Consider the following 24,178-nt stretch of genomic DNA (forward strand, 5'->3'; position numbering starts at 1 on the left):
AGGATTGTGTTCGTATTTGAGAAGTAAATGGTATTTTAAAATTTTGTTATATCAAATATATTGATGTACGTTGATTCTTTTTATTTTTTAACCAGGATTTGATTCTTTTTATTTGGAATCTACTTATCTGCAAAATTTGGAGTCAGTCGTCTTTCTATGTTGTTCGATACGTGGATGATAATTGATATAACCGAAGTTGTGTTATCGAAATTAAATCATGTTATTCACTTATTTAGTAAGTTTTTCTTTAATTTACATGATCTGCCTCTAGATACAAGATTAATTTGATTTAGTTTTGTTGTATTTAACATGGCTTAAGTCATTAAGAAAATAAATTACATTTTATCCATTATCAAATAAAAACCAATTATCAGGTTAGTATTTTATTTTATAACTTTGTTCAAATTTTAATTTAGTAAAATTAATAATTTGAAAATTAATCATTAACTGCAAACCTTTTAAACTTTAAAGATAAGTCGTAGCACTCATAACTTGTGAATTTATATCTTATTATAAATTACACTCCCTCTATACTTGCACATAAAATGTTTTTAATCGAATCACACAAACTAATAAAAGTTGATTATCTAAGTAAAGGCACAACAACATTTTAATTTTGTCCCTATTTATTATAATAAAAAATGAATATCTTTTTTCAAAGTATATCATTGAGAGTACTTTTTTTCTCTTTCCAATTTAATAAAGGTATAATGGCTCATTCATTAAAAAAATGCTAATAACTCCTTATATTTAAGGATAAAAAAAAATTCTAAAAGACTTTTTATATATAGGGACAGAGGGAGTATATATACATATATATTTTGAATATATTGATGATAATCTCAAATTATATCAAATAAAAAATAAAATTATAAAACAAAGAATCATTCACTAGGTCTCACATCCACGTGGTGGGGAGGTGCTAAATAAAGAGGCTGTCGCAAGCAGCAATAAGTTGTCAATGTTAATTAAGATATGATTTAAAAGAGTTTGAAACTTTGGTTCTTGTGGGACCAAATAAAGAAGATAAGTTAGACATGAGACTTAGAGAGAAAAGAAAAGATCAGAAGTCAGGTATGATTATGAAAATGAAGAAACTTCCCCTTTGTGAGGAGATAGTGTTGGTGCAATTTCAGCCAGTGAATAAAATCCCAAGAAAGTTGCATTAACTGTGAGCAACACATGATGTTTACATTCCAAATGACAATACAAAGACCATAACAAATATACCTCACCTCTTACGTAAGCCCAACTCTAAATACAAAGAATCCTTAGGAGGATGCAACATGACAGTTACAAGCTTAGAATATGATTAAATACAGTGACCTCTATACAAGTTGGTACAAATTTTTCCCACCCTGCTAATGTGAGCATTTATAATTTGAAAAGGGAAACTTGTTCTTCCCTCTTTTTTAATCATTGCGTTCTCTTTCTGTCTTCTTGCACTCAGTTATAATCTGCAGATGGCATCACCGGCAAGGTTTACTGCAAGCTCTGATAAGACTCTTCCCTAAAACTAATCAGCAAAATATCATCATTTGTCCTGACAAATCTGGTGGAATTAAATGGAAAGGTAGGAGCTATGATGTCTTGTCTTCTACTTATCCAAATTGTCCATATGATTTCAGTCCGCTCAAAGAATGCCACTCAAGAAGCCCCTGAGAAAGAGATAGGCTATGTCAATAGAGGAGAAGAATGGCTTTACATAAAATACCATATATTAAAAGAGACCGGGATAAAAAGTTACTAACCAGATCCCTGAGGCTTTCCTAGTTTCACTCCTGCAAGAGGTTCAGTAAACTATTCAATGGAATGGTTTTGTTTTGTTTTGTTTTGCTTTTTAATAACTTAAATTTCAAGGAAGAAAGTCAAGATAACGATATCAGAACCTGTAGCAAATGAGGATTAGACATAAGCAATGTTACCTTGGTTTTCCTTGGAAAGCGTCATTAATTTCATCAATAGTAGGCCTTTTTGGAAATGTTGACAAGAGAACATATTTCTCTTTTCCAAATGATTCATCCACCCTCTTGTAAAGCTCGTAAGGGAATGGATAAGACATCCTAAATCAAAATAAGAAGCGCACTTACAAGGCTGCAATTGGTGACTTTGAGATTTGGCACAAAAGTCTTTCCTTTTGTGCATGTCAAACAACTAAATGACTTATAGATATAGAATGAAAGTAGCTCATGGTAAACCTTTTCATCATTATAACTCAAATTCTGGAGTGCAAGTCTCCTCTTCCAGAGAAGAAATGGAATACATTAATTTTTGCCATAATAAGACGAAGCTATAATTTCTGGTTTGTTTATATAAAATCTTAAAAAGTATTTTGTATAATTTCTTCTAAATTTTTCTAATTTTACAAAGACAGCGAAGAAGTTATGTTTCCGGGATCCCATCACATGAAGCAAGTCAAGTGGTGGTTGGTCGAATTATTTCTTCTTTTCTCAATCCCTTAAAAGAAAAAATCTCAAAGATTTCCATCTAACCTGATAGCTCCCATTATGGGATACTGAGTTCCTGCATAATAGAGAAGCCGGAAAAAGTAGCAACTTTCAAATGATGCTGCATACTCAAGTCTCTGCTCCCGTCCCATTGTCTGAGTGTGAGAAGGCAAAGTTTGAATTTTGTCTAAAAAAGTTATCTAAAAAAATGCTTGTTTTAAACTTTCTGGTTCAGCACTTACTTGCATAATGCCACTGGAACCCGGCAAATCCTGATTGCAAAGAAATCCAGAAAAGTTTCAGTTTTGCAAATTTTCAGAAAGAATTAAAATGGGGTTGCAGGTAGCAGCATAAAACCCAGATAATTACTGGTGAGAGTCTACGAAACAGATATTTCACGCTTGCACAGCATGAGGCTTCCATATTATATGTGGTTAGGACAACCATCCACTTTATGAATTCAAGACTTGGCACCAGGTTTACAAATATCACATTAACTTTATCCAAAACAGTTACAAATCAAGACTTTCTTAGGAATTTGCAATTACACAACACAACTATCCCAGGAAAGAAATTGCAGTAAGGAACTGAACCTTAAGCCTAGCATTGATTAGGATAACTGGCCTGTGTTTAGCAGCATTGGTCATCGCTCTTAGATCCTGTATATTCAACCCCCAAAATATTAAAAAATTGAAAAAGAAGTTGAAATGAAGCAGAAAGAAATAAGCTTTTTCTTAATTAAATAAATGCACAGTAAATGCAGTCTCCAGAACATGTTTGTAAGAATTCCATTCTATAGGTCATTACCTCAATAATACAATTCCCCACAGCATTTTGAGGAGCCACCAAGATATACATGTCATCTTGCTCGTCAACCTCTGCAGCACCTGAGATTGAAAGCTCAAAAGTTACTGTTATACAGTACTTTGGGGAAAACTAGATCATGCGTAACAAAAGGCAAAATCCATATCTATGATTCCAGCATGAAATTGACCTGCAACACCACTTCTAGCTGTGTAGTGCTTAGTTGCAGGTATATGCTTCATTTTTTCCCCCCATTTATAATACAAACACATAAAGATAGCTGTCTGCAGTTCATTTGTGATTGTGCCAGAGACAGACAATAATATAATTATAATGGTGATATGTCAAAATTCCTGAGTTAAAAATAGGCATGTGAATAACAATGCAAACAAATGGAAGGAAGCAAAGTTTTGTCAGATGTTAAGATGGAATCTAGATCACCACAATAAATAAAAATTTCTACTCATCCTTTTACCTATGGAACCAATGTTTATGAAGGTCCCTTTTGCACCATAATCGCCCCAGTCCATAAACTCTAAGATCTTGCGGGTTCCAGCAAGCTGCAGTGGCATTCCAGCAAGAGCACCTTCTCCCATTGATCCTTGTACACAAACCTGCAAGAAAATATCAAAGATAGCTTTATGTTTATGCAATAAGAACTCTTTATTCTAATGATAGATATCCAGTTATTCTCCAAATGACAAAAATAGTTCATATTAGAAGTATTTTGGCACCTTAACACGTTTCCCATCATCAGCAAATGAAAGGGCAAGAGTTCGAACAAGTTCCATCAAAGTACCAATTCGATAAACATCCTGCACATGGAAAACGCTGTCAAGTGAAGAAAAGCTTGGGAAAAAGAAAGAGGAAAAATAATTCCATACCATTTCTGGGTTCAGCTCAGGAATGTTGATGTCCACCTGGTTGGTTTGGCATGACAAATCAGGTACATATTAGCTTTGTGCTCAGAGCTTTAGACATAATATCAGTTGGGTTAAACAATATACAAAGAGACCCTTTTTCTTGTTATCTACCCATGCTACACTTAACCTACTAGTCAGCTATGCTAATACTCCCTCAGAGAAAAAAGAAGTTGAGTGGAAAAAGAATCTTCATAATTAAATTTTAACTTTTACGAGTCTGACATTATTCATATGATTCAGGGACCATAAATGCAATGGTCAAAGGTAACGCATGGATTTAGACTTATGGAAATGATATGATGAAGCTTTAACATGGCTATAGATCACATATAAAGCTGATAATTACACCAAACCTTCAACCGAGATTTTCCATCTTTTACAGCCTTCTCTGTAGCTTGCAGTACATCATCATAGAAATATTTCCTGATCTCTCTGGAATGGGGAATGTTATTCAGTCTAGTAGGAATTCCTCTCCATTTATCCTGTAAAAAGCTAAAGGAAATAAGAAAACATAGAGGAAAGACAGTATCATATAAATATTGGAGGAGAATATGCAACAAAAGGACAGAAGAGAAGAACCATTTACAATGTATAAAATCTACCTGGCTTAACGATTCCTTCCCCTTCTTTATATCAAGTATGGGCTTTTCTGATACATAGAAATCAATTAACAAATTAATTAATTAAAAATCTTAAAAAGCTTAAATGCATTTCTTCTACAGCACATCAACACCAAATATTTGAAGCCCCAAAATGCAATTGGCATTCAGCATTTCCTTAAGAAGTTGGTTTGATGGTGAAGCACTTGGGTGTTCTAACTAAACCAAACAGAAGTAAATAATTAAGGAAAGTAGAGGTTGCTATATACTAATTAGCATGTCAAGACTGCCAATCTATAGGCTGCCCACTCATAGATAGGTTGATGAGTAATATAGCTTCAAAACAAAAATAAAAATTTCTTGTAAAACATATGTCATGTATGCGATATGCAACCAAAAAATATCCATACCTGGTTTTGTTGTTTTCACCTTGTCATTTTGCACTTGAGATAACAGAGAGTCAATTTCTTTAAAAACTACCTCTTTTGAGCGATTTCCATCTACCTGCATGTCAGCCAAAATTAGTTTACTAAACAAATGTCCTACTGGTTCACAAAAGATACACAAATCAATACAAGGACCTTATTTGTTATGCTTGAGTAGGAGGAAGAAACAGCCTCTGCATTTTGCTTATATATTTCTAGTCGCGACTTAACCTGGAAAGAATCAAATATATTTATACAAGCACTTCAGACAGATTACTTAATTGTTGGATCATCATGAATCTGGCATCAAGTACTATAGTAACAACAGACATGCACAAATTGCACACGTGAAAAAAAAATAAAGGCAAGGACAAAGTGATCTAATACATACTAATATGTTTAAAGAATGACATTGCAGGGTAATGAACACAAGTGAATGTAATTAAGAGTACTCCTACGTGAACTGATCCTTTAGAACTCCTCAATGTTATAAAGTTAAAAATAAGCATAAATTACATAAATTTCTCCTCAATTTTGCTCAAATTATCTGTCTCCTGTCTATTTTTGAAATCATGTGATTTACTCTAAAAATAATTCACCCACTTCTATAACTAAATCACATAGCTATGGGCATTTTCCCCATCGCATCTTGAATCACCTGAGATCTTTCAGAGTTGATAGATATAAAGAGAGCATGCACACATTCTTATCTTCCTGATTCCACAAATCCTCACAATATGTCTAGAAAGCTATCCAAAATATAAACCAATAGAAGAGGATAGCCCTAGCCCCTGATCATATGCTCAGTTGCTTACAAAGAGGGTTACAAGAATTGATATATCTGTATCATACTTTTTCTTGTGTGTCATCAGGACGAGTGATTAGCCTTGATTTGATTTCTTCCGTTTCTGGTGGGAAATTTGTTATATGATAAATCTTTCCTGTCACTGGATCTAGCCTTCTCCCAACACATCTGTCGATCAGAATTTCATCAGGAACCTGAGTATTAGAAAACTTATTGACTCAGCAAGGAAGATAAACCTACTTCTATTAATTAACATCTATATGAAAATGTAACTCTGGGAAATCAAAGCCCTAGCGATATGTTAACAGACTCAACGCTGCAATGCCACCAACCTTCTACGTGTAATGTGAAAAATGCAGCAATATAATATTTTGCTTTGTAAAGCTACATTGATCTCGAGGATGCATTGGAAGTTAATATTAGCAAATAGCAAGAAAAGCCTAAAATTTTGAAGTAGAAATAGAAGAGTTCGCTACATTGCAGAAAATATATGAAAAATCCCACATTTTACGGAAGAATTTTTGCAAGGATGAAGAGCTAGGGAATCTAACATCAGAAAACAATCCATCAAAAGTGAAAGCAGGACTAGATTGTTCACATACATCTAATACAATATATATATCTGGCCTAATCTTCTTTTGTTCCAGAGCCTCTGCTTGGGCAAAACTCCGAGGGTACCCATCAAGAAGCCACCCTTTTTGTTTTGCATCTTCACGAGATAATCGTGCTGTCACCATCTACAAAAATCAAAGCAAGCACTTCAGTGTGTGAAAATCAAGTAGTAAGGAACTTCTAAGCAAGCAATTCGAGTATTACAGCAGTCACGATTTCATCTGGAACCAAGCGACCAGCATTCATGTACTCCTTTGCTTTGTTTCCAATTTCTGATCCAGCTGCTACTTCAGCCCTTAACAGATCCCCAGTCGATATGTGAACCAATCCAAACTAAAGAACCGATTAAAACAATCAATTCAATTGCACAAGTTTTTCATAGCTATTGCACGCCGTCATGCATATAGCTTACAAACGAACATCGTTACATCACTCCCCAAAATCTTTTTTAAACAAAAAAATAACGTGCAGAGAGTACCTTCTGGACAATCAATTCACATTGAGTTCCCTTGCCCGATGCAGGCGCACCTAATATCATGACCTTCAATGGTTCGTTTATCGAACAATTCACTTTTAGACCCTTCTTGGAATAAAAAAAGAAGAAGAAGAAGAAGAGGAGCAGAAGCAACGATCAAAAAACGTGACAATGAATCTATGATTGCATGTCAGTACAGGAATCATAGAGTATAACCAGTATTACTCAATAGGGGGAAAATAATAACCTTGGATTTTGGATTTATTCTGAAATGGGTAACGCGGAAGAGGCTGGGCGAACGTAGAGGTTGAGCCTTGAGGGAGAGCCGTGGGAGAGAAAGACATGGATGGTGGGAAGAAGACAAGGCAGAAGAGGTGGGAGAGAGTAAAGACAAGGAGGGAGATGAGGTGACAGCAGAGGAATGTAATGAAGAGAGCGAGGTGGGTGACATTGTCGCTGAGAGAGAGAGAGAGAGGCTCAGAGCAGAGCAAAAGAGAAGGAAGGTCGAAGGAGGAGGCCTTCGGGTGGCTCCCAGTCACTCACTCTGTGACGATAAACAAAAGCCACTAAATTTCATTCCGTCCATGCAACCACGAAACCATATAAATAAATAAATAAATATATATATATATATATATATAGAGACACACGCACGTTGGAAAAAAGATCATAGTTATAAAGAATTCATTATATATAGTTATGAAGAATTTCTTGTTGAAGGCCACATAATTCGTTCAAATGAAATGTATAGCTGAGAAAATTATAACTGATATATATATATATATATATACAAGGGATGCTCCAAAATGTTCGTTAAAGCATAATAATAACACTTGTTTAGTTTTAACTACAGAACTTCTGTACTTCTGTAGAATATATATCCCTAAAACTTATATATATTCTACACAGTACAGAAAATGACATTAATTCAATCCAAGAGCACATAAGTATAGAAAATTACAACACTTGATCGTATTTAACTTCAGAAGTACATATATTCTAAATGAAGCTCTGAAAAATTAGACTAAAACCATTAATTCAATCAAAAAGAGATCACAAAAGATCTAACTTCGCATTATAATTGAACCAAAAAAGTCTAAATTAACTCCTACTTGACATACATAGTCATATTTAAAAAAGTCTAAATTTTCAATAGAGCTAGCTATATATTTAAAAATGTAAAGTCTAAAGTTTCAAAAGAACTAGCTACTTATTATAAAAAAATTCAGGCTCGTAGCTTGATGGAATCTGTTTGTTTGTTTCCTTTGGTTTTAAGGTTGACTGCTTGCTGTAGGTGCTGTAGGGGCTTGTTTTTCTGCCTTTGTCGTGGAGGTTGCTTGCTTGACGAAGGTTGTTTTGATGGTTGCTTGCAAGCTCTTCGGTTGTAATCATAATTCCCACAAGCTTGACATCAAAGGCTTGTGTTTTGTCTCTTCATTTTGTGTGGATGAGGTGGCTCATCTTTTCCCTTCTTCCATTGCTTTTTAAGAAAATTTCAAAAAGAAATGTCTCAAGCCCGCTAGAGACAAAACTTCTAAAGCATCAACAAGCCAAGCCAACAGCAAAACAAAAGACAAGAAAGGGAGTGGACAAAAAGTTTCATATGCAAGTCAACCTGTGTCATTTGTATCAAGTGGTGTTATAAATTCAGAAACCGTGCAGATTACAGCTGCAGATTTTGCAGAGACTGACAGCTCTAAGAAGGTCATTACTAACTCTGCTAATATAGGTTCATTTGAAGTGCACACCACTGGTTTTGGATCGAGAATGATGGCTAAAATGGGATACTTGGAAGGAGGAGGTTTGGGGAAACATGGTCAAGGTGTAGCAGAACCCATTAAGGTTAACCAACGACCCAAATCGCTAGGTCTAGGAGTGGAATTCTCCGGCAACCCTACTGAGCCAGCAAGGAACAAGGCTTCAACTTCAAGCATTGGCGCTTTTGAAAAGCATACCAAGGGCTTTGGATCAAAGATGATGGCTAAGATGGGTTTTGTTGAAGGCATGGGATTAGGCAAAGAATCACAAGGTATCACTACCCCCTTGGCTGCTGTCAGGCGTCCTTAGTCCCAAGGACTAGAGGCCAAAGGCAAGCAGTTTTGCAATGCCATTGTTTGTTTTTGTTGGTTAAGATGCTACCTTTGGGAATTAAATAATGGAGTCAACTCTTATTCCATATCTATTTACAGTTATGCACTAGATACAATTATGCCATTCATGGTTCTTCTTTGTTTCTTTTTCTCTCTTTTTGGTTAAAATCATAAGAGACATACAATAATGCTCAGCCCACTGGTTATCTGTAGTTGGTAAAGAGAAAGTACATCATTTCCATTGAAAACCAAGTAGTCAGATTAAAGCGCATTCTTTCATTTTTGTGTATAATATTGTAATTACAGGACATTATTGTAAGAATAATATGGTGGCTATTTTTTATCAAAAGAGAAAATTAAAAAAAAAGGCTTGTTTGATTTTGCTTTATTTTTTATTTTTTAAAATCATTTTGTAAAGTAATATTCTAAAATTGTTGCCAAAACAAAATAAAATGAAAATTTGTTTGATTATATTAATTTTAAGACCATTTTAGAGTTAAAAAATAACTAACAATGGTGATCGCTAAAGATTAATGGCGGTAACCTTCAATAGCGATTAATCATAATTGAAAACAATTTACAAAAGTCAAATGTTGTGTACTTTACTAAAAAATAAAAATAAAAACAGCTCTAAAATATTTTCATTTTAAAAATAGTTTTAAAAATATTTAATACCAAAATACTAACCTTAATATAAGAATTCTTGACACACAATATAAAGGGCAGAAGTATAAAGAACATACTTGATGCTTAGTGGTCATTTGCTTGAATGGAATTGGATTAAATTTGCGACGGCCTAACCCCGTATTTATAGCTCTAATATAGAGAATGGAGGAAGAAGGCTTAGAGAAAAATGGAAGGGATGAAAATAGATGAAGAGTTGAGAGAAAAATGAAAGAGATGCAGATAGATGAAGATGAATAGTGAAAAACGTATGTGAGGAGGCTTCAATCTAAAATTTTGTGGCTGCCTCTCCTTCAACTAGGACCCCTTTAGAAAATAAAAATACTAAAGAATTTAACCATAATATTTAATTTAATTTGATCATCTTCACAGACAGCTTGAGGGAAAAGGAAATTTAACATTCATAAATCAGGATCAACAGCAAATAGCATCATCAATATTTTAATATTCAGTATTTAATTTCATACATACAAAATAAAAACTATAACAAACTGCATTATTCAGAGGAGCACGTAGAAATGAAGCACAATTACAAGACGTGATAACTATGTTATCATTTCTTAAACAAGAAATTAAAAAAATGAGAGAAATTGAATATAATGATTCCAAATGTGATGATCATGACAAAATAAGCTAAAGGTAGACCTAACGAGTTATATCTAGTGCATAATTGTAAATAGATCTAGAATAAGAGTTGGCTCCATCATTTAATTTGGCATTGCAAATCTACTTGCCTTTGGCCCCCAGTCCTTGGGACTTAGGACGCCTGACAGCAGCCAATGGGGTAGTGATACCTTGTGATTCTTTGCCTAATCCCATGCCTTCAACAAAACCCATCTTAGCCATCATCTTTGATCCAAAGCCCTTGGTATGCTTTTCAAAAGCGCCAATGCTTGAGGTTGAAGCCTTGTTCCTTGCTGGCTCAGCAGGGTTGCCGGAGAATTCCACTCCTAGACCTAGCGATTTGGGTCGTTGGATAACCTTAATGGGTTCTGCTACACCTTGACCATGTTTCCCCAAACCTCCTCCTTCCAAGTATCCCATTTTAGCCATCATTCTCGATCCAAAACCAGTGGTGTGCACCTCAAATGAACCTATATTAGCAGAGTTAGTAATGGCCTTTTTAGAGTTGTCAGTCTCTTCAGAATCTGCAGCTGTAATCTGCACGGTTTCTGAATTTATAACACCACTTGATACAAATGACACAGGTTGACTTGCGTATGAAACTTTTCGTCCACTCCTTTTATTGTCTTTCATTTTGCTGTTGGCTTGGCTGGCTGGATGCTTTGAAGTCAACTCCAGCGGGCTTGAGACATTTCTCTTCGAACTTCTCTTTCCCACTTTTCTATTTCCACTCACTGACTTTTCATTCATAAAGTCAATCACAGAGAAGTCCGCATCCTCTTCATCAGCTCCTATCAACTGAAGTTAATAAGAAAATCAGCATTAGCTATAACTATAAATATCTCCATATATAAATATATAGTTGTCCAAAAAGCTCAAGTTCTTCAAGGTGTCTAATGAACACCAAAACTTCAATTGGGGGTTCCTGAGTATAATATAATCTGATTGAGCTGGAAGAATGATAGGAAATAAAAAGTAGTAGCTGGGTCATTTTCTTTCCATTTTGTTTAGTTCTATGTATGAAAGATGGATGAAAACACAAGAAACACAAATGCAACATATGACTGACTGAATATCGAGACACAATTAGTAATGATACAGAACCTTTTCCAACCGTTGTCTACCACTAGAAGATGGCATGGATGTGGACTCTGTTCGCATTACTGTCACAAATCTGAAACCACATATTCCAAACTAGATTTGTTACATTTCACAAAAACTAAATTACCTTACATAAGAATATGGGAGGATTATCACCTCTTTTTCCCAGAACCTTGGCAGCTACTAAGCAAGCTATAAATCACAGCTAAGCGTTGCACCTAATGTCAATCATTTAGAGCAGAGACCAATACTCTTAGACCAAGATACATCAAGCGAAATAGGGAACAAAAATTACATCGTAAGAGGTATAACAACCTCTTTATTGATTAGCAGGGGTGAAAAAGACCCTGCTCAGGCACATATCAACATGCACCCATCCATCTCACATACATATGGACTCACGCACGTAGGATGTATCCACATCTATAGCCCCTATCTCTAGTACTTTAAAGATCCTAAAAAGTGTCTTTTTTTGTGGTAAGATCTGTTGTTTGCAAAGAAGAATCTTCTATGAGTTAAGGAAAAATTATCAAGTAAGGAGATTTAATTTGGACTACAGATCCATACCATTAACTTGCACAGAAAATTATTCATGCAATTCAGATTATAGTAAACTTAAACTGACCGTTGCAGAACATAATAGACAGCTAATAGTGAATGTAGCGTAAGTAAACACTCATAGAAAAAGAAAAAATACCTGTGAACAATCCCGAGAATGCATAGGCTCAAAAGAAAACATATCTACTTCCTCCGCAACTATTTCTTCTAGTTTCTACAGAGAATAGAAATGTTAAATTAACAATCAAATTCCAGAAATAGTCTGAATGTAACACAATAACTAACCCATTATTTTTTACCAACAGAAACAACCTCATCTAACGTTTGAAGAATAGAGGTCTCACATCTAAAAGTAACCAAAAATAAATAAATAAAGGGCATACAAGCTTGTGGTAATCATAACTAAATAAAATAGAGGGCATACAAGCTTGTGGTAATCATAACTAAATAAAATAAGCTATTTTGTTGTTGAAAACACACCCAAAATTCAATCATGATCTAAAAGACGCATTAGCAGTGCGAAACATAGACTATGAAGAAGTGAATGTGGTTTTAGAAAAGGGGCAATATTGATACAGGAAATTAGAGATAAATTATATCAATACAAAACAAAGAGAGATTGTAGCCAACAGAAAATTATACTGAATATCCTCTGGGTCTGGCAAACATAACCAAGAAATCAGATGGAAAATTAAAAAGAAATAGATTCCTATTTTCCCTTACCAAGTTGATTTGGCCAAGATCAACCCCACGACGTAGCATTCTTGCTTTGCGTTTGCCAGCAATTCTTTCTTTACGAAGCCTTTTCTTTTCACCTGCATGGAATACGTCTCAACAATATATAGCAGAAAAAAATCCTCAATACCATCAAACTGTTTTTTTTGTGCCATCAGACTAAGTTTAAAACAAGACTTGCTTTCTTTTTAAGCTTTTCCATACCATAAGCATACTGGAGATTCATGTGTATAAATGACTACTTGCATCTACTTCAATATTTTAAAAACTTCCCACTGGAAAACCATTCAATCAAGCACTAAAATTCATGGTTCCAGAACCACCAAAAGCTTCTCTCATGCTTCCATCATCTAAGCTATATTCAAATTTCAAAAATAAAAGATTTGCAATCCGACATAGTATTCTTGAAACCTTTTTAGCCTAGACAGGAAGCTCACAAATGATGACAACACACATTACCTGACTAGTCATTCCCAATCCCCACTAAATGTTCCAGCCATCCCAAAATAAGAAACTCAACATCACGCAGGTTTTTATTTTTATGCACTAACATGGGTGATTAAACCATCACTTTAATTGGAAAGTATAATATTTCAGATATTTAAAAGGTAATCATGCAAATTCCATGAACTTGACAATTCACCTAAATTACAAATCCAGAAGCTAGATTAACCGAAAAAGGCATTGGATGTTTGAAATAGATGGATGCCGTTGATATTACCATGAATTTTTTTGGAGTATTTACTCTTTTGACCCTGTGAAGGCCATGAATGAGGAAACCTAGCAACATGCTTCTTTCCAAAAGAAATAGTGCTAGACCCTTGAGACCTATAATCAGCAGAACATTTCTTCCATGGATGAGATTTCTTCATGCCATATTCCACGGAAGCTTGCTGAAGGGCCATTCCACCCAACTTCTCCAAAGCTTCATCATAGCAACTGCTAGAAGAACTTCCATCATCTGAAACATCCAAACCCGGTTCTAGCAACCATTTTGCATCTATGATGTGATCACTACCACCAACTCCTTCTAAATAATCTTCAGCAACCTCGTCATCAATGTCTGAATCACTATCAGATGTGTCCTCAGAACTACTGCTATTAGTTGACTTATCTAGTTCTTCTGAATCATAATATTTCGGGCATTCTTCATCCTGAGACTCAGCATTACTATCTTCATCACTTTCATCATCTGAGATGTCCTCAGTATATAATTTAAGACCTCCAATGGAGAGGAAACCAGAATTTCTCACAAAGGGCATCTTAGATGGTGAGCCTTCTGTCATGTGATTGCTTAGCTCACAGTCGATATCCTCATTAGAGTGAATATCCTTCTCAGGGATCAATGAGTCCAAAACTGAAGTTGATTGGGGCTCAGTCTGTTCAGTAGGTGCCCCAATATCACTAGGGGTTTCATCTTTTCCTTCAGAGAACCCCAATCCCCCGTGAGAGCAATCACCTAAAACGAATTCCGCACCATAACTATAAGTATATTCCACATCATTGGCTTTTGAAGGAGGTGTTTGGTCTATATGAGCAACGACATTATTGCGTTTAAAATCCGTCAAATCCAAAGGCTGTAAATGATTTAAGTCAATATCTTCACCGTTGTTCCCAGTGCATGATACCTCCTATCAATATATAATCAAATACATGCAAGTCATTGTGAAGCTACCAGGACATGGCAATCTGAACTATAAGAAAATCACCTTTAACACTTAACTAGAGGCATAAGATAAAATCCATATGTTCAAAAGATCAAGAACATACATAACTTGTAACTCATCCAGTCTAGAATCCATCAAACATCTTCCTCCAGGATAGTTATGCGCATATATAAATAAATAATCACATTCATGTACACACATCACGAGAGTTCAACTTTACTTCCTAGAGATCATTGAACGGAGTAAATCATTTCATCAATCACCAAAGCTTGCCGACTAGAGCAAAAAACAAGCATCTATCTTTCTTGTCACAAGATATGGATTGTGTCACGATTTTGATCAGATGGAGGCCCACCAAATTTTGTTAATCTTTCAAGCGTAACTCGAACAAAAATTATAATTTTCCTTTTTTATTTGAATAATGAATGAAATGTGCATGAAGATAAAAGCTTTTATCCGGCGTAGCATACCTGTAAATCAACCGAAGGATAAATGTATCGAACAGCAGATCCCGAAGGTATCCCATATCTGCTTCTAGACGCAGTGGCCTCTGGTCTATCAACATTTCCAAATTTTGAGCCAGATTTTTTATTTGAGCTAGCATTTTTACCTGCAATTCAAGTGCAACAGAAAAACCAAAACAAAGCATAAAAGAAAAGAAATCGGAAAGGAAGGACGAAAAACGAAAGAAAGATCGAAGAAAGAAAAAAAGAAATACCAGAGAAAGATGAAAGAATGAAAGAAAAAGCCTAGAATCCATTTGCCCCGTTTTGATCAGTAGAAAATGAATAAACGGAAGCCACCGCTACGCCCGTTAAAGTACAGTCCAATAAAGAAAAATCCTTTTCCCAAATGCATTGCACATTACCGCCCCAACTCAAATTTTCATCCTAAAAAAAAAAAACAAGAATAGCCAGATGGAAAGATAAAAAGGACCTGGATTGCGGTTGGAGGGCGACGAAGTTGAATGAAGCTGCCAATCAGATAAAAACCCACCATCGACGAAGAGGTCAGCTTTACCGAACGAGGCCGATCCTCTTCTGTGGTTTCTGTACTTGTTATTGCCCTTGCCGCTGCTATTGGATCTTCCTCTTCTGCTTCCACCCCCCATGTTTGCTTGTGTCTTGGAACTTTGGCTTCGTCTGGTGAAGAATACTGAGGTATATTTCAGGATTCGGCCGTGGTGGTCAAGGCATGTGACGCTGAAGCTAGACGTAAGCCGAACCTGGACCGTTGATTTATGAAGGTTCGCCGGTGGTTCAAGACGAAACGAGGCTTCAGTGGCTGACGTGTACGGCTCCCGACGATGAGGAATAAGTTTTGGGCCCTTGGGCCTTGACCTCTTGGGCGTGATATGGATGACCCAAATACCCATTTCGCCTCCAGAGACCGACCCAAAGGATAATCCGGTCTGATTTTCATTGGGCAGTAGAATATTCCTTAGGCTTTTTTTTGTCATCATCAAATATAAAAAGCGACCTGGTTGCTCACCTACAAATTAATTTTTTTTAACAATTATTAATCTTATTTTTTTATTTTATTCTTTCAAAAAATTTTATAAATAGAATTAAATGTTACATGTAAGGTATAAAAATTTTTTAAATATGATATATTTAATTAGCAAGAGCAAATTAAGAAAAAGTTTAGACAATATCAATATTCAATAATTCAAATATCTACTCTTAATTATAGTTAAGTAATTTAAAAAAATTATATATAAAAGAAAAAATAATAAGAAAATTTTGTCATAATATATAAATGACAATTAGGTCCTTCAAAATGCTTTAATTCATTAGAAGTCTTTAAGTACTTTTCTGACATTAATAATTTTAGATTAATGACCAAGCCCCCTTTTTAAAATTAAAAAAAAGATTTATGTGAGAAGTTATGATTTTTTATTTAATTCTTACAATTCACATAATAAAAATTATAATTATTTAAATAAAAATTGTAATTAGTTATTTTTAAAACTTGAACTTTAATGATAAAAAAAATTTTGTGTAAAAAATTATAATTCTTATTCAATTACTTGAGATTCACAAAATAAAAGCCATAATTGTTTGAACAAAAATTGTCATAGATTATTTTTAAAACTCAAAATTTAATTATAAAAGAAATTTTACATGAAAAGTTATGATTTTTTATTTAATTTTTGTGATTCACAAAATCAAAATCGTAATTATTTAAATAAAAATTATGATTGAGAATGATTATTTTAATAATTTATTTATCAATTATGAAATAAATTTTACATAAAAAGATGTAATTTCTTATTCTATTTTTATTATTTACAGAATAAAAATTGTACTTCAAAAAATAAAATCAAGCTAGTTATTTTATTTTAAAATTGAATATAAAATAATTTAAAAATTTAAAATAAATTATAATATTTTGAAAAATATTGTGATTTATATATTTTATGAAGTTTTATTGCTGTCTTTCCTATGTAAAATTAGTGAAAGTATTTTCTAGTCCCACCTATCCATAGCATTAAATGTGACATTTTTAACATGCATCATGCATAGAGTTGGAAACAAGGGGGTCTGGCCTACATGGACTTGGCCTTTATGGACCTAAGCTTGAAAGCCCAGTTATCCTAATTTCATCCAAAAGTTGAGGCTCGGTCCTTATTCAAAGGGCTCAGGGTCGAGCCCATAAGCTCGTTTACGAAAAAAATAAAAAAAATTTAATATTTTAATTTATTTAGAGTATTTTAAAATTTAAGATATATCAAACCAAAGTATCACATAATTTAAAAAATAAATTCAAGATTTAGAAGTTCAAATAAGATAAAAGACAAAAGTCATCATCAATGCTAATCAAGATCTCCCTCATCATTATCCGCAAATAAAATGTTATTTCTAACTCTGTCACAGGTTTGAGAGTGAGAGAGTGAGAGACTGAGTGCGAGTGTGCTACATAAGGTTTCTTTGGAGGTTAAAAGTCTAACCCCAATTCAGCCATTTTTCAAAGTCTAACATAGAAGGAAAAAAAAAAAGTTAAACAAGTTTAATGGGCTGAGCCTTTTTTTTAGGGCTTAAAAGAGTCGGGTTTCGAAACTCAATTATCATAAAAAATATCAAATTTTTAAGTCCAAATCTTTATTAAAATGGGTTTAAACGAGTGGTCCATCAAGTCTGGGCCTTATTCTCAACTCTAATCGTGCGTGGTTTAAAATCTCGTGAAAAATTAGCCTCTTTTTTAACTTTTCCTTTATTCACAACCAAAACTCACGATTCCTTACTGCACATTAAACAACTCAAGCTAATGAAATTGAATTTCTGATATCGTTGGGTTTTTTTTTGGCCTGTTTTTTTTATATCGAATCGTCACTCTTCCTCCAAAGCAATATATTCTGGTCCTTTGAAATCAACTCCCCTTCGTCCCAAAAAAAAAAAAAATCAACTCTTCCACCTACAAATCACTCTGCCATGTGAGAACCTTGTTGGGCTTAAAGCTGGAAATAATACCAAGCTAAAGGTTTTATTTAAATAAGAATTTAAATTTAAAAATTAATTTTTTTAAAATAATTGGGTTTAAGGGCCTACCTTAATAACCCTTGTGAAAAAGGACTCAAGTTCGGGCGGCCCTTCAAACCTTGATAAGTCAGGTTATCTCATACACACGCACATATATTTGACTAATATGACATAATTTGGTTAATATTTATTATAGGCGATGAAGAAAAATTACAAAGATAATTGACATTAAATCTCTACCTCCATTTCTACCAAGTGGACCTCCATTTGAAATTTTAATATTTTATTTTTAGATGATGATGAAGAGGATTTAGATTTATATTAAGAAAGATTTTAATTTTCATCTTAAATTTTAAATTTTAAATCTTTATGAAATTTCATGTGAGATTTTAATTTATTTTATATTAAATTTAAATTTAAATTAAAATGTTATATTATTTTTTTAAAAGAAGGCTTATGACTCCTGTAAATAAGAACCTGACCCTAAATTGTATAAATAAAGGTTGAAATTTAAAATTATATTAAATTTTAAGTATTCAAACTTGAATCTTTAAAAGTCAGGCTCGCCCTTATTCTCACGTTTAATTGGGCCTTGTATGACCATCTTTCTTTTACTAAATTCTTTGACCCAACTCACGAAAGTTTATTTTATATTTTAATCAAAAACATCAACTCCTTATTAACAAAAAAAAAAAAGAAAAAAAGAAAAGCATCAACTCCTCAACTCGTCTTCAGCTATGGTACCGGTAGAATCCCAACTCCCAAGTTGCAGTTAAAGGCCGTGAGTCACCTACCTTATATCATCTCTGATCACTTCCCTGCCGAACTCGTCTTCCTCTGGTGAGTCGATTTCTGACTCGTTCTTTGCGTTCTGGCGGTTCCGAGATACTTCATTGTTTGACTCATGCTTATTTTGCTGGTGCTGAGACTGAACTTCTACTCTCGAACGATTGTGTGTTTGATTCTGGGAAATGAGTAACCCGTTGGGCCGTTAGGGATTGTTGGGCACTGCTCTTTACTGTGCCTTTAACATTCACAAAAGAAGCATATATGATCGAGGCTTGTACGCTGTATACAGTACCAAATCCCCGTACTAAAATGCCATGCACTAATTTATCTGTTAAATCATTTTCCATGCTAATCATAGCTTACGCCGCTTTCTCGATTTTCCCATCAATGCCCGTTACCTTGTCCAGAGTGTTGAAGTCGACTTTGAGAGTCTTCCCAATTAAATTTCTTGCATTTTCTCCAATCATTCTTTGTTATAGCAGTTCATGAGTTGGTTCGGAACTTTAATCCATATGGCCAACTTGTTCAAAGTGTTTCTCAAGTGATTGAATCCCGGTTTCCACCTACAATTGTAATGCTGTGAGATGACCCGAGGCCCTCCTGTGAGTACTCTATGGTAATAATCCGAGCTTGGGAATCTGACAACATGGTGATTATTCTGTAAGTTAATGAGTTCAAATTCTGGGAGTCCCTACATCTTGGACTGGCGATGTTTCAAATACCTTTTATTTACCTATAATCCCTATATTGTAAAAAATATAGTTTCTTTCTAAGCTTTACAATATTTTTCCCTCTCGTCATCTGTGATTTCTACGTTTCCCTCAACTCTTATGAATTTTTGTTAGCTCAAGATTAATTATTGTTTAGAATTCAGTTTATCTATTACCAAATGTCAATAGGTTCGATTTCAACCATATTAAGGCGTAAATGTTGTTGTGAACATTATTACTCATTTTGATGATTATGTTCAGAGTCTTTACCTTTCTATTGTGTCACCGTTATAGTCGTTGTAGAAGCTTAATTAGAATACATTTCCTAGAGATCTTTCCTTGTGGAGATTGAAGCAGACACAGGAACTAAGTCTCTCACTCTGCTGAAGTTTAAGTGTGATCACTCCATGAAATTTTAAGAAGCTAGATAAGAGACAACCTTGTTTTTTCCTATGGCTTTGTTTTAAACATTTTCAAAGCCTGAACAAGTGGAAATTTCAAATGTTATTTTACCCTTTATGCACAATGATCAATCATTGTTTTCTTTGGTACACAAATTGTCGTTGGCACTTTCTTTTAATTTCTATGTTAACGCTCTCGTCCAATAACTTTATCGATTAAGCCACAGTCAACTTTCCTAGTGTTCTCATTTTGCCACATAGGTTATGTTTGACCCGCATAACTTGTAAATTCTTTTTGCTAATTTCCGTGTTCCTTTATAGAGGGTTTTTGAGTCTGATTTTGTGGCAAGGAGGTCTGTTGTCAAAGAGCGCTTCTCAAAGAATTACAGGCATCCAATTTGGATTCTAAACTTACTCTCAAGTGCTTGATTGTGGTGAGATTCATGATGAAGTTTCATTTTGCTGGTTAAGTTAGTTTGTTTAGCAATATTTTATTCATTGTATGAAATGTTATCTTCCACCAATCAATTGTTGGAACAGGAGGCCAGTTGCATGACTAAGGCAAGAAGGCTTGGGGTTTGTACTCCAGTGCTCTATGCTGTGGATCCTGTGTTGCACACATTAACATTTGAATTTGTCATGGGACCTTCAGTGAAAAATATATCTCTTGGATTTGGGTTACATGGTCTCAATGAAGAGCTGTTGGATCATATTGCATTGGAAATTGGTGGTGCAGTTGGAAAAATACATGATGGTGGCCTAATTCATGGTGATTTGACGACCTCTAATATGTTGTTGAAGAATGGTCTCAATCAATTGGTGAGTTCATTTTCTGTTCATATCTTCTAAGGACTAGTGTCTTCATTAAAATTGTGTAATATATGTAAAATTTTATTAATCTGTTTAACAGCTAGTTATTTGCAATTTGTCTAAGTTCTCATTGATTTTGGTTTGAGCTTCACTTCAACTCTACCAGAAGATAAAGCCGTTGATTTATATGTTTTGGAAAGCGCCCTTCTTTCGATGCACTGTTCATGTGGGAATGTGGTATGGCATCGTTTCCTTTTTATGTTAGTCACAACTTATGTGATATAGTTTATGGACGAAACTCGGAGAGTCTGTGTTTTAAGTTTTTAACTTTATTAGGACTCCAGTTGGAATGTTTTCCGCAGGATCTTTATTCCTTGTTATTCCTTTACTTTATGGTGCATGAACTGAGACTTTGGATTTACTACTGTGTTTAGAACAAGACGATTCATATGTTTCTAGGCTAACTATTTAATAACAAGGACTCAGAATTCTGAAAGGCAAAATGTTATCGGCATAATTTTCTTCTGGTTATCTAGGTTTCCCCTCCTGTCATAAATGACTTTGTTGCTTCATGTCTCTCGCAAAGACTAACCCAGGATAGACATTATAATCGTGCTAACATTGTCTTTTCAGGGCTCCAAAGTTTGTGCATAGACTTCAAATAAAAGGTAGGGTCTTGGCTCTTGAGGTTAATAAAATTGATAGTCAGAGGATAAAATAGAGGGACCTTAGCTAAAATTTTCAGGCAGCAGAGAATACTAGGATTTCAGACGGCAAGGATTAAGACGTTATGAGGAGAAAACAAAATTAAGAAATTGATGGTTTGAAGAATGGCTATGGTAATGCTTAAAAAATGTGTTAGAAGAGGGACATGAACAATCCTGAAGGAATAGTGCTTAAAAAGTTAGGAGGATGTAAATAAAATTGGCTTGCATGACCTGAAACTTTTGAATTTCTCATGTAGTCAAATCGTCAAAAGTTCATTTTAATTTCTTACCTTACTTAATTTGAAAATTTGGGTAAAAAGAATAACCGGCAGACCATGCCCTCAACTTCCACACAGGCCGAGACTTGTCCAACAAAAGTCATTCGGGTGGAGTAAAAATTTCTTCCGATGAAGCAGACACTATTAGTCTGCTATGATTTGATCTCTTCTTGAGCAGATGTTATGAACAAATGATGAATCTCTCATTATAAAATTATAATCTCGCTAGACAGATGGACCAGATACTTGCTGCATATTGAAATTCATCAAAGCAGTGGCCATCCTCATTAAACAAGCTGGCGCAAGGTGAGGCCTTCCCTCTTGATTGTTTGAAGTTAAGATTGTTTTCAAGATATGGCACTTAATTCATGTGGTTTCACAATTTGTAGTGCAACAAAGAGGACGAAAGAGGGCCATGGTTGGATGATTCTTTATCGAATTTTTCTCCTCAGAGCTGATAAAAGAGGTGAGGTTAGTTTACGAATATTATAAACGTAATTTATATGTTCCTCTCTGTTCATTTGCATACGCTGCAGCATGCGGCATGCGCAAGTACAGTAGTTTGAGCTTTTGATTCACATGCACTCCAACTTTAAAAGATCAAGTTAGTATCAGTTAAGTTTCTATAAGTGTTGCTGAAAGATGAGTTGTAAATATAGAAATGTCAGTTGTAAATAAGCATCAAGTCTTCCAAGTTACTTCTAATTATTTGCATACCAAATTATTGTATTTATAAATGTGTAAATCGATATTTATAACTTATATTTCAGTAAAGTTTTTTAAAACTTAATCATCATTAAATTAATTATTTGGTATGCTAGTGTCATTTCCTCTTGAGATTATACATATTGTTTATCCTGACGCCATGCTTCTATTCGATTGTCATGCTCATTGTATTGGTTGGCCATGAATAATGTTGTGAGTATAGGTAAAATTCATTTTAAATTGTATGTTGTTGGTCTCTTCAGCTTGATGTACATAGTAGAAAATTAAAATTGTGTTATGTTATTATTGAAAAAATGATTGCAAAAATATAAATATAGGAAGAGTTAATAAAATACATAATTAATTGTAGAGAGGAAAACAGGTTAGATTTTTTTCCCAGCATGCTGGGGCAGTTGGGCGTAGACTGTTGGAAGGCCATCTGTCTTCTCAAGCTTTGAATGAAAGTGAACGTACGATCACAAGTTTGTGCTTGGTCGCATGATTGTAGACATGGCTTAATTTCAGAATCAATAATTCAATATATGGCCAACCAAATATAAAATTCATAAAACAGGTAAAAACATTCAAATTTCATAAAATATACAAGAGTCATTTATTTTATTTATTTATTGAGGAAAAAAGGGGGAGAAAGGGAATGTCTTGTTAGAGTTTAACTTTAATCTAAAAGCTTAGCAGGGGCCAAATTAAAGCTCAAATTACTATAGAGAATGAAATGAACAATAAGTTTGAAGGAGGTTTCAGTTTTATCTGTGGCCTATTTTTTAAATTAAAAAAAATACAATGGTGTTGAGGGAATATATTTGGAGAACTGACCGAAGAATCTAAACTAAGTAGACAGTGCAGATGAAGCTGGAAAGTCGCATAATGAGAAAACTAACAAGACAGCCTCCACCAATTAGAAAGAATAACAACCATGTACTGTTGTTCAATGCCAAGTCGTTAGCATATTTAAAAAAAGAAAGAAAAGTGAGAGAAAATACAAGCTTTTGATGGAAGTTTCTGGAGGTTCAGCCAGGTCAGGCCATCTTCAAAGTTACTTCTTCCTTCTGTCACTGTTCGGACTCTGTGTTTGCTGCATGTTTCGGTGTAACGTGGCATAGTTGGTTCCAAGTTCAGATAAAGGAAGGGCATTATGTTAAACCCTTGATAAAAATCTTACATGGCTGTGAATATTGTTATTGAAAGAGACTTTGCTTAACAATATATTCAATTGTTTAGTTGGTGACAAGACACAATGACATTGTGTAATCTATATATAGCCGACATCGTCTGGTGGAATAAAATTATATTTTGGTGTAACCTATCTGCATCCTAAGGTGATAATTGATAAGGCCATAATGAGCAAGTCACTCTTTAGCTTTTTGGGTTTTTTTTTTTTAATCGCACATGAATATCCTCTTATTAGAAGCAATCATATTCAAGGCATGATTAATTACTAAATATGAGCACCTTTTTCATAAAATATTTAGATTGATTTGTCACATTGTGAAGGACTACCTTGAATTATTGATTATACCTTAATTACTGATTAGTGATTAAATCTTGAATTATTGGCCATGAATTCTGGCTTTATAGAAGCAAATACCATCTTAAACAATTTGGGATTTGCCACTTGCTGTAGCCAAAACTTAATTAGACGCCATTGATGGTGGAAGGAGGGTGATGACAATTATAAAACTGCACTTTAATTTTTTTATTTCATTATGATTGAGATTTCTTGTACTTAAAA

The 24,178-nt window shown here is 34.3% G+C and overlaps 2 protein-coding genes and 1 pseudogene across 5 annotated transcripts; 1 reads left to right on the forward strand and 2 right to left on the reverse strand.

The window, feature by feature from the left end:
• Nucleotides 1-1,140: 1,140 nt before the first annotated feature.
• LOC129320793 (adenylate kinase 5, chloroplastic) lies at nucleotides 1,141-7,666 on the reverse strand. 4 transcript variants are annotated; one of them, XM_054966405.1, is made up of 19 exons: nucleotides 7,338-7,663; nucleotides 7,094-7,156; nucleotides 6,820-6,948; nucleotides 6,606-6,740; nucleotides 6,051-6,197; nucleotides 5,355-5,429; nucleotides 5,184-5,277; nucleotides 4,777-4,823; nucleotides 4,528-4,656; nucleotides 4,136-4,171; nucleotides 3,986-4,066; nucleotides 3,727-3,865; nucleotides 3,255-3,334; nucleotides 3,041-3,106; nucleotides 2,690-2,719; nucleotides 2,493-2,602; nucleotides 1,926-2,063; nucleotides 1,752-1,781; nucleotides 1,141-1,658 (listed from the first exon to the last, which is right to left on the reverse strand). In XM_054966405.1, the coding sequence occupies exons 1-19, from the start codon at nucleotides 7,539-7,541 to the stop codon at nucleotides 1,634-1,636; spliced, it is 1,758 nt and encodes a 585-aa protein (XP_054822380.1). In that variant the 5' UTR covers nucleotides 7,542-7,663; the 3' UTR covers nucleotides 1,141-1,633. The 4 variants fall into 4 exon arrangements, with proteins under 4 accessions (XP_054822380.1, XP_054822377.1, XP_054822379.1 ...); XM_054966402.1 differs by having other exon boundaries at nucleotides 7,094-7,198; XM_054966404.1 differs by having other exon boundaries at nucleotides 7,094-7,195; nucleotides 7,338-7,661.
• A 2,717-nt stretch (nucleotides 7,667-10,383) lies between these two features.
• Nucleotides 10,384-15,777, reverse strand: LOC129320449 (uncharacterized). The gene is made up of 8 exons (XM_054965910.1): nucleotides 15,486-15,777; nucleotides 15,020-15,159; nucleotides 13,604-14,513; nucleotides 12,871-12,962; nucleotides 12,287-12,361; nucleotides 11,746-11,807; nucleotides 11,593-11,662; nucleotides 10,384-11,286 (listed from the first exon to the last, which is right to left on the reverse strand). The coding sequence occupies exons 1-8, from the start codon at nucleotides 15,658-15,660 to the stop codon at nucleotides 10,591-10,593; spliced, it is 2,220 nt and encodes a 739-aa protein (XP_054821885.1). The 5' UTR covers nucleotides 15,661-15,777; the 3' UTR covers nucleotides 10,384-10,590.
• A 2,967-nt stretch (nucleotides 15,778-18,744) lies between these two features.
• Nucleotides 18,745-23,777, forward strand: LOC129320948 (uncharacterized; annotated as a pseudogene).
• Nucleotides 23,778-24,178: the final 401 nt, after the last annotated feature.

Source organism: Prosopis cineraria, unplaced genomic scaffold, assembly GCF_029017545.1.
Source record: "Prosopis cineraria cultivar Desert tree isolate PC_DT_omini unplaced genomic scaffold, ASM2901754v1 PC9, whole genome shotgun sequence".
In the NCBI taxonomy this organism is placed as follows: domain Eukaryota; kingdom Viridiplantae; phylum Streptophyta; class Magnoliopsida; order Fabales; family Fabaceae; genus Prosopis; species Prosopis cineraria.